This window comes from Halichoerus grypus, chromosome 4, assembly GCF_964656455.1.
Source record: "Halichoerus grypus chromosome 4, mHalGry1.hap1.1, whole genome shotgun sequence".
In the NCBI taxonomy this organism is placed as follows: domain Eukaryota; kingdom Metazoa; phylum Chordata; class Mammalia; order Carnivora; family Phocidae; genus Halichoerus; species Halichoerus grypus.
In genome coordinates, this window is record NC_135715.1 from 72,331,905 (window position 1) to 72,343,028 (window position 11,124).

Genomic DNA, 11,124 nt, shown 5'->3' on the forward strand with positions numbered 1-11,124 from the left:
ATTTTAGGACGGTAAAGACTATATCCCACTAAATGCCATACTGACAGGAAATAGTGGGTTTACATATTCATCTCCTGCCTTCTCTGATGACTTCTTCAAGGAAGATACTTCAGCTCCAAAGTTTAACTCAGGAAGTTCTGATAATGTCAGGTAAGATTTCTTTCTTTCCCTAGGCTTGTATTATAAAATTTTCAAACAGTAAAAAAAATGTCTACCTCCTAAATTCAACCATAGTTAACATTTTGCCGTATTTTGTCTCTATTGTATACACTCTATGTGTATTTTTTTTTTCTTTTTGCTGAACCAATTGAAAGAGAGCTTAAGGCATTATAACATTCTACCCCTAAATCTTGTAAGAAGGTCGTTCTGTGTTACCACATCAAAATTATCACACCAAAGAAATTGATAGTTCCTTAATATTATTAAATATTCACCTTTCCATAAGTTCTCCAAATGTCTTTTATACCTTAAGAAAAAACAAAAGACAGGGCGCCTGGGTGGCTCAGATGGTTAAGCGTCTGCCTTCGGCTCAGGTCATGATCCCAGGGTCCTGGGATGGAGTCCCGCATCAGGCTCCCTGCTCGGCGGGAAGCCTGCTTCTCCCTCTGCCTCTGCCTCTGCCTCTCTCTCTCTCATGAATAAGTAAATAAAATCTTTAAAAAAAGAAAAAAAAGAAAAAACAAAAGACAAACACAGGATCCAATCAAGAATAACACATTGCATTTTCTTTTATTCTAAGATACTCCTACATCTTTTTTCCCCCCAATACCTTTTCTTTTCGTAAGGCCTTAGATAAAATAAACTTTTTTTTTTCTTACTTGACACACTAACCTCTGTCTCATCACTGCAGAAGAAGTTGGAGAAGGGATAAGGGGAAAAAATATTGACTGAGTGCCTCTACTGGGTGCTAGTGGGGTGGGAATCGGCTCTTGAGTACTAATGGTTACATGTTTATCACACATGTTCAGCACTAACAGTTATACATGTATCAACACGTCATTCCTAGTGGTTATACATGCATCCCACATAAGTCCTGACAGTTACATATGGATGTTCATCACTGCTAATGGTCCATGTGTATCATACACACTCGGTACTAATGGGCACACAGACATGCGCTGTGTGTAGTCTGGCCCTGTGTAGGCTCTTTGTGGACATCAATTCCTTTAATGCTCAAAACAATACTATACAGTAGGTATTATTATTCCTGTTCCACAAATGGGGACATTAGGCTCCATGGGAGATAGCTTGCCAAAAATGGTGTGTCTAGAAAGTGGCAGATTGGAGTTTGTAACCTAGGTATTTTGATACTCCCTCCATGCCATTAGAATGATTTTTAGGATCTTTAGACTATCCTGTGGGCCTTCTAGCATCTTTATCTGCAGAAGGCACAACCCTAGAGCTTTGGCCTCAGTTTGGCCAGGGGAGGCATGGCTAAGGGTTGGGACAGTCTGAGAAGACTGACAGCCTTCTCTGACAGGCCTAGAAGTCCAGTGGCCAGCCCAGATTTGGGTCATGGGCTATAGGTCAGTGGCACTGCTCACAGTTCACAACCAGCCCAGGAGGCTGAAACAGATGAATCACCCCCATTTTTTTTTTAAGCTAAGAAAAGTAGCTGGGATTGGACACATTAGCAGTATCTGATTGTATCTCTGATACATGATACATGTATCAACACACCACTGAGTCACCTTTTTTTTTTTTTTAAGAAAACTAGCTGGGATTCACCCATTTGAATGAATCACCTTTTCTTTTTTTTTTTAAGGAAAAAAAATCACCGAATTTTTTAAGATTAAAAAAATCACCCATTGAATCACCCTCCCCCCCCCCCCTTTTTTTTTAAAGAAAACTAGCTGGGATTGAACACATTAGCAATATCTGATTGTATCAGAGATGGGGGAGGGAAATTGTCAGTTTTGGGGCCTTTACAGGATGCTGCTGAGCCTTAGGCCAATAAAAAGCTTATCTAAGAAATTGGGCCTTGCAAGTGATGATAGGGTTTCAGACTGAGAAACTCAGTCTGTAGGTGAACTTGCCTTAGGAGGAACCATATGGTGGAGATCTCTGCCAGCCTTCCTAATGGATCATCAACAATAGGTCAGTAGGTAGTTAAAGGGAAAACACAAAACTACTACCCATTTCTCCCAATCTGGAATCCAAGAACAGAATATACAGGACTAGCCATTAAATCATGTGTGACCTTGCGAGGTCCTTTCCTTGGTCTCCTCGCATCCTTTGAGAAGTAGGCAGCTATACATTATCAAGTCATATCCCTTCTCTGGGCATCATTTCTCTCCTTTGTAAGGGAGGGTGTTTAGACCACATGAGGATTCAGGTTTCTTCTAGGCCTGACATTTCTCCAATTCCACAAGGGACTAGAAGCCCAACCACTGAGGAGTCCCTCAAGGGTCCCTCTGGGGTTTTGCTCAAAACTATGCAGTGTGGATGAACAACCATGGGAGGATCCTTAGGGGGAACACAGCAAGAGACCTTCAGCCTCAGGAGCCAGGGATTCCTTTGGTACTTTTGTTCACCTCAGCTGGGATACAGTGCCCACAGTCTCCCAACTAATAAAAGCTGGATTCATTTTCCTGTCTTGATTATTCTTTCTGCTTCTTCATCAGATACGTAAATGCTTTCAATTTCATGAGTCTGGAGAGAATCAAAACCTTTGAAGAACTTTCACCAAACACCACCTCTATCTTTGATGTAAGTAATGGAATTCACTTACTCAAGGCACCCTGGCAGGACCCTTTGCCGGACTCTATCCAAATACAAACTCCAGTAGTCTGGTGGCTCTCAGTCCATGGGGGTCAGTAATTAGTGGCTGAAATGACAATTTCGGGGGACTGACAACAAGACTTAGCTATACAGAGCTAATAGGTAATTCTGAAGTTTGACAATGACCTGGAATTCACTCCAGGGCCCACATCTTCACCTGGTCATAGTTTAGTCCCTTAGGAAACTTCATTGTGTGTTTCTAAGCTTCTTGGCTATCAATGATGGAATCCTGCTTCCAGATTAATGGAGGAACTCAAAGCTGTGAGTGGCTGGGTCTTCATGATATAACAGAAAGCTCTCCCTTAAGAATAGCCTTGAGGGGGTGCCTGGGTGGCTCAGTTGTTAAGCGTCTGCCTTCAGCTCAGGTCATGGTCCCGGGGTCCTGGGATCAAGCCCTGCATTGGGCTCCCTGCTCGGCGGGAAGCCTACTTCTCCCTCTCCCACTCCCCCTGCTTGTGTTCCCTCTTTTGCTATGTATCTGTCAAATAAATAAATAAAATCTTTAAAAAAAAAAAAAAAAAGAATAGCCTTGAGGTCCTGAGAGAAGTCTACCCAGGCCTTATGCTCCTTCCCACTGAGATTATAGAAGCTGAACAGCCATGGTCCTACCCAGCCACACTGGGAGAAGCAATCCAGTACAGCCCAGCAAACACAAGGCCTTACCCAGCTGTCTCTTTGAAGCTCTGGGACATGAGGTTGAGAGAGTAAGGGGAGGAGGGGGAGGGCTGGGCAAGAGTGCCCTTCTGCTAGCTAGCCCCTGACAGAGTGTGATCTCCAGGTAAGCACCGTGGTCACTAAGCGGGCTAGAAATGCCAAATCTCAGGACCTGTCCATACTCACTGAGTCAGACTTTGCCCTGTCACAAGGCCCCCAGGGGACTGACGTGCACAGTAAAGTTTGAGGAGCACTGGTAATGCTCAGATCCCATAAAAGGGCCGGAAAACCAACCACAGTGTGAAGGTGATGACCACAAACACTGTGACTTGATACCCAGCACAGTCATCATTTAAAAAGCACCAAAAGCTTTTCAAACACACTAAAGAGGAAAAGATGACTGGAACACTTAAAAGCATTACAACTAAGCCACAGAATACCAAAGTAAAATAGCTGGAAATTTTGTTTTGCTTAGTAAGCTGGTTTTAAGTCCTAGGAAGTGATACTGAGCAAAACATGGAAGATTTCTGTCCACCTTAACCCTCCCCAGCCCGATACAGTGGGGCTGCAACAGCTTCTTTGCTCGCTTAGGTTTGCTTACTGATGAGTAAGGACATGAACACAGCCCCATCAGAGACTCAAAGGGCAGAGGAACAAAGTGTGGAATCCACACACTGGGAAGGCTGTATTAACAGAGTAAGGAGGAGCCTGCATGAAACTCCATGCTAAAGCTGAACCAAGGAGAAGATGGAATTGTTGCAAACCATGACCATGGAGGGCCTGAGAATTCCATAGGATCCACAAGAAAGAAAATTCAACCAGGTCTTTATAATTTCTTGAAATCTTTGCATCTTATGTGTGGCCCCCAAATACTCACAGATAGCAGTCATCTGCCAAAATTAGTTTTAGTAGATGTATGCAATCATTTGCATAAAAGTTTACTATAAAAAAATGCTCACCTGTTACCTGCAGCTTCCCCTTTTGTTTAAAAGGTATTTTTTTCACCTTCAGGAAGAAGGACCTCAAAGTCACAGGGAATAATAGACATTTTTTGCAACGGACAAAATTTAGGTTTGCCCATGTGGAGAACATGCTTGGTCTTAATAGGCAGGTGAGGACAGAGCTTGGAGTGACTTCGGATGTGCATCCCAGTATCATGCCCCAGACTCGTGGACCCGTCTGGGTCAGGCAAGAAGTATAACCTGTTTCCTTCCTCCCACCAGGATTACCAGGTGGACAGTAGCACTCTGCTGGCCTCCCCCTTGCTGAAGCGCTTCACCTGGGCTGAGAGCAAACCCAAGGCCTCCGTGAAGATTGAGTAAGGAAGCTGGGGGTCTTTTCTCTGATCAACTGATTGAGGGATGTGAAGGAAGATGCTGGGGAAAACTCAGTGGGGACAGTTGAGGGCCACTTGGCCTCCTGAACTACAATGTTCAGGCTTTGCAGAAAAGCACTTTTTGTCCTCAGAAGGGCAAGAAGGAGGGTATAAAAATCAGAGATGAGCACCAAGTGCTGAGAAGGAAGCCTGGGATTTGAGAAGTAGAAACATGCAGAAAATTCTAGCAGGGACAGGCAGTCCAAACACATGAAGCACAGAGCCTCAGCTGGACGGAGCCTGATATGCCCAAGTGTGAGCAGTGCAAAAGTCAGATGGAGACACGCTTATGGGGGCAGGGAGGGCAGCTCGCCCGTGATCATACCCTGGGCTTGCCAGCATTTGTACGGGAAGGCGCACGGTCCTGTTTTCCCGTCCTAAGATGTGCCATCCCGAGAAGCCAACCCTTCCAAGAGAAGGCTTGTGTCCTGTTGGCTCCTGGCACTCCTCCCTCCCTACAGTGGCCATTGGCAAGTGCTGTTGGAATAACCTAGGCCCCAGCGTTTTTCTCCACTGGCCCTGCTAGCACTTCAGCTTCTCTGTGCTGGTCTCTGCCTGGGGACCGTGCTGGGCAGGCGAAGGCTGGGCCGATCTATCAGGCATTCCCACCTTTCCTGATTCAAATGCCTGCCCGTCTCACCCAAAGGCAGAACATGCTCCTCTTTCCTCTAAATCAGGGGTCAGCGACTTTTTCTTCAAGAGCCACATAGAAAACAACTATTCGGGGCGCCTGGGGGGCTCAGTCAGTTAAGCGTCTGCCTTTGGCTCAGGTCATGGTCCCAGGGTCCTGGGATCGAGCCCCGTGTCAGGCTCCCTGCTCAGCAGAGAGTCTCCTGCTCCTTCTGCTCATTCTCTCTCTCTCTAATAAATAAAATCTTTAAAAACAAAACAAAACAACTACTCAACTCTGCCACTGTAGGATAAAAGCGGCCATCACCAATATATAAACAAGGAGGTGGGGCTGTGTTCCAGTAAATTTTACAGAAACAGACGGCTGTGGCCAATGAGCACGGGAAAAGATGCTTAAGGTCGTTAGTCATCAGGGAAACACAAATCAAAACCAGGACGACATACCACTTCGCACCCACTAGGATGGCTAGAACCAAAAAGTTAGCATTGACAAGGAGGTGGAGAAATCCTAAGCCTGTGTGTTGCTGTAGGAATGTAAAATGGCACGGTCACTTTGGGAAACAGGATAGCAGTTCTTCAAAAGGTTAAGTAGCGTTACTCTAAAACCCAGCAATTCCACTCCTTCGGTACATACCCAACAGAACAAAAACTGATGTCCACACAAAAGCTTATTCATGAATGTTCATAGCAGCGTCGTTAATAATAACCCCAAAACAAGCCAACGGTCCTTCAGTTGATGAGTTGATAAAATGCAGTATACCCATACAATCAAATATTATTTGCCAATAAAAAAGTACGAAGTACTGATATATGCTACAACATGGACAAACCATGAAAACATTCTTAAGTGAACGAAGCCAGTCACAACAGACTACGTAGCATATGATTCCATTTACGTGAAATGCCAGGAATAGGCCACTCTATATATTTATTCTATAAATAAGTCGGTCGGTGGTTGTCTAGGGCTGGGGGTGGGACGTGTGGGGGAGAAGGGTAACTGGCTATACTAATGGGTATGGGTTTTGCGGAGTGAGGAAAATGTCCTAAAATTGATTGTGTTGATGGTTGCACCATCTGCGAATATACTAAAAACCATTCAGCTGGACACCTTAAACAGGTGAACGTATCTCAATAAAAATGGAGGGAAAAAAAAAAAAAAGAACGAAACCAAGCAGGTTTTCAGCCCATAGGCTGTGCTTTGCTGACCTTGATCTGAGTCCAAAGGTGGGCCCAAATGCCTCTAAGTGATAGAGTGAGCACACTTTAACAACCACGAGTAAGTCTGAAGGGGAGGCACACTGCCAGGCAAACATCTTCATACTTGTTTCCTTTTAACATGAGCACCATGATGGTACCAGAGCTGAGTCCCCTCAGAGGGTAGAGGATTAGGGGACCCTCACAAAGAAGACGTGTATAAGGGAGGAAAGAAAGTAGGCTACCAACAACCTTTTGCTTCCTATTTTGGAACACTTAATCTAGATCTCTGTGAAGGAAAGCCATAATCTCGCCCTCGACTCTGAGATTAAAAATATAGAAAACGCTTGACGTGTTAGTCCATGAGCCAATCGAAGTAATATGGTAGCACATGAGGTTTTCTCGTTCTCATCCCAGCTATGAAGAAACAAACAAATATGAAAGGACAAGAGAAGCTTTTCTTTCCTGTGTATCTGTCTCAGGCTGGATGTAACATATAGAACCAGAAACAAGTTTCTTCTCCTTTGAGCCATAACAAGTTTTCTAGAACACAAACATGATAGGGAAACAACTGTAACTGACCTGTTTGTCTGAAGCTCTATTCGTTTCTTGAGGCTGTTGTAACACATCCCTACAAAGTTAGTGGCTTAAACCAAGAGATTTATTCTCTTGTAGTTCTGGAGGCCAGCAGTCCAAAATCAAGGTGTTGGCAGAGCCGCAATCCCTCTGGAGGCTCTGGGGGAGAATCCATTCGTCACCCTTCCCGGCTCCCGGGGTCTCTGGGCCTTCCTTGGCTTGTGGCCGTGTCTCCCTGCTCCACCTTCAACCACCGCCTCCTGTGTGTGGCTGTGAAGCTCCATCTGCCTCTCTTATAAGGATACGTGTGATTGTATTTAGGGCCCACCTGGGCAATTCAGGCTAAGCTCCTCCTCTGAAGATCCTTAGCTTGATCACCTGGCTTGCCACATGAGGCAATATTCAGTCTTTTGCCGAAGTGCTATTTGCAGGTTCCAGGGATTTGAGATCAATGTATTTTGGAGGCGGGAGCGGTTTTCAGCCTACCCCAGTCGCTAACCGGCCCAAGAGCAGGGGAGGGCCATACCCATCTTGGAGTTATTTTCCACCCGGCGTTATGGATTTGCAGTATCTATTCATACCCAGTCCACGCCCCGGCCAGAGAAGGCATCTTTCTGCCTGGTGCCACCGGGCCGGTAGCAGAGAAGCAGCGTGAGGCTCAGAACAAAGGGCCTATGAGCTGAGATTGAGATGGGATTCAATAACCATCAACTCTAGAACAGTTAGAGCAAAGGCCTAACAGGAAAGAGTGGACGTGTTTGTTTTCAAGAAATCGATTTTGTGTATATGATTTTTTTTTTTTCTTTTCTCTCTTTAGCTTGAGAGTAACCAGTAAAAGTAAGGAGTCGGGGCTTTCTGACCTCACGCGGCCTGCTTTCTGCCATTCCGGGTGTGGGCACATCAACAGAGGCAGGCGCAGATTTACGTATGACAACTCAGAGCTGGAAAAGAAGATTTCGTGCTGCTCTCCTCCCCCAGACTACAACTCGGTGGTCTTATACTCCACCCCACCTGTCTAAAGTTTGACACATCACCTTCTTTCTAGAACCACACAAGTATTTATGCCCCCTGAAAACTAGCTGCTTTTGCCAGTATGACACATATATAAATGTACACCTTTACCTTTCCACAGGAGCAAGCTGCCTTTTGTGATTTTTAATAGTGCTTTTTTTTTTTTCTTTTTGACTAACAAGAATGTAACCCCAGATAGAGTAATAGTGACAAGTGAAAAACACCACTGGTAAATCCTCACATTATTCAGTGTGTTAGAGAAACCCTTTCTAAGCCCAATGACTTACCTGCTCCTACCCCTGAGACCACAGGGCATTTGATGATTCAGGAGACACACTGACCCCGCCGTGCAGTGTGGACTCCATGGGGCCAGCCACCGGCGCCCGGGAACCAGGAGGCAACCAGCCCTAAGCCGGCCTGTGCAATGTCTCTGGGGTCCTCTAGCAGATGTGACATGGAAGGAGGAGAAGGAAAGAAGGGAGAAAGGTAGCAGAGAGCAAACAGGACGGAGCACTGGAGAGAAGAATTTGTGCTGTCCCATATGGGAAGGGAGTAGGAGAAGCCATGACAATGCTTCCAAACCCTGACCGAACCTGGTCCACATGGAAAACCCAGCCAGGGAGCAGATAGGACAGAAGGATGAGGGGACATTTTCTGGATTCCGGCAGGCAAGAAAAGGACAGACATATTTTTTTGGAACTACAAAACAAATTTTTAAAATCTTAGCTATGGGACTGGATCTATGCCCATTCCCATATATGGCACATTTTTAAATTTCTAGCACTGAGCTTGGTGCTCAAATCTGAGCCGAGACTGCAGGCCCCTCTAGCAAGATACACTGCAAACTCACCCTGAGCTAAGCTGGCTCCACGCCATGATGGCCTCACACTTAGCAGGCTGCTCAGAGTAAGCTAACTGGAATGAGTTTGGTCTGTTAGGGTTACCTGTTGGGCTTTAAGCCACATGTTCAAAAATATTGTCAGATTCTATTTTGAGTCTTAATGTATAATCAAAACACTTCAAGTTTTTTACATTAACCTGTTTTGTACAGTTAGTTATAAAAGGAAGCTCTGAGGAGGATGAAAATGAGTCTTGCGGAGGGTTTCATCTATGCCAAAACCAGGATAGATGGAGCAAAAACAGGATGAACAGGGTGAAAACCCCATCTCTATACCAACCAAACCAACTCACTGAAACAGTTGGGACCCAAAGGATAGGAAGTCAATCATGTTTCCTTTTCAATGGGGATTCTACTATCTCATGCTAGTCTACTGGAAAGATGTGGAAGAACGTTAACCAATGTTTATTAAGCACTTTATGCTCCTTGAGAAAAAAGGTGATATGTAATTTATGCAAGATACTTTTAGAATTGGGACTCAGGATATTAATGAGCCATCAAGAGGAGAAAAGCCTCTTTTCATCTGCTTTGGACCTTGCCATGGGTCTGAGGATGATGGAAATAGGGAGACAGGGTACACAAGGGTGCCGACTCTTCAGAGTCTACAGACTCTGGATCTCTCAACTGGCTCTGTTTGATGCTATGTATTTAGGATGTATGCACCTTCTAAAGCCAGTCAAGGCTGGACAGGCAACAGTGAATTGCTGCTTCTGGTAGTAGAGTATGCTTCCCTTTATGCACGTAACTTAACTCTAGAACCTGAGATACAAGGAATCTTTCCTTCCTTCTCTGTGTGTCACACTCTGGTTTCAAGGTTCTTAGTATAAAGAGATGGGACAGTCAGCACACCCCAAGGGGGGTGGCGGGTGCTCCAGTGGCGGTTCTGCTGGGGAAGCCCCTGGCCGGCAGAGAAGCGAGGCGGGCCTCTCCACCAAGGGCCCAGTGCAAACAAAGTCAGGCCAGGGCCAGAAGAGGGGATGAGCTTTGTTCCTCCTCTTCTTTGCACGCACAAAAGCACCTGGGACAGCTGGCGATGGTATCAATCAGGTAACCAGAAGGAGGTTGAATAGGGAAAATAAAAGAAGATGTCAATCAATTCTCTCGTGCTTTCAAATCAGTAAGGATCCAGCAATGAGTGAAAACAAAAACCTTAACTACCCGTACCACATCTTGATTTCAATAATCTAATTCTGTATTGTTCAGAGACCTTAGTAATGCCATCTTTCCAAAAGAAAAAAAAAAACATGTACTAGAACTGTGTTAATTCAGCTGCTTCAAAGACTCAGGTTTATAGCCTACACGAGTCCATCAGTCAACAATGGTTCCATCTAGAGTCTTAACACAAAGAAAAATGGAAGCTTGCAGGAATGAGTCTATCTAGTGGCAGAGTGCTTGCCACAGAATGGTTCATTTACCAGCCCTGAACATTTATTAAAAAGCACTGAAAATGAAAACACTAATTAACCGATGATATTATTAGAGCCATTTGTCATTTATGACAAAAACAGTTGGCACTAACAAGTAAAGCAGCATTTCCTTTCAGGATTTGTGAGGCTATGTATGTGTAACACTGTGGGTGGAACAGGACTGAAACCATACGCAAGTCTGTTATCTTGTTAGTCTAAGAAACGATGCTCAGACCTTAGTTTTAGCCCATGGAACAGATTTGTCCAAATCCTGAAAAATGTCACGTAGGTCTTCTAGCTGTGCCTTGTTTCCCAGCCTGTAAGAATGTCAAACCTGAAACAGATACTTGCCAGGCCCTTTTCATTCGTGAAAGGAGGAGCGCATCTTTGACTGACAGTGGTAGTAACTGTATGTGTATATACGTGTGTGTGTTTTGTGCGTAACTATTTAAGGAAACTGGAATTTTAAAGTTACTTTTATACATACCAAGAATATATGCTGCAGATATAAGTAAGACTTAATTTGGTCCTACATCTCTAGTCACTATGAATGTATTTTGTATGCTATCTTCATATAATAAAATTAACTTCCAAAAATA

At 44.6% G+C, this 11,124-nt stretch overlaps 1 protein-coding gene across 1 annotated transcript in view; it reads left to right on the forward strand.

Moving 5' to 3' along the window:
- The window catches only part of FLT1 (fms related receptor tyrosine kinase 1), a 170,878-nt gene extending 159,754 nt beyond the window's left edge, over positions 1–11,124 (forward strand). Inside the window, exons 27-30 of the mRNA XM_036077056.2 lie at positions 8–150; positions 2,625–2,709; positions 4,659–4,753; positions 8,028–11,124. Coding sequence (XP_035932949.1) covers positions 8–150; positions 2,625–2,709; positions 4,659–4,753; positions 8,028–8,229 — 525 coding nt within the window. The 3' untranslated portion in view covers positions 8,230–11,124. The remainder of the gene's footprint in view (positions 1–7; positions 151–2,624; positions 2,710–4,658; positions 4,754–8,027) is intronic.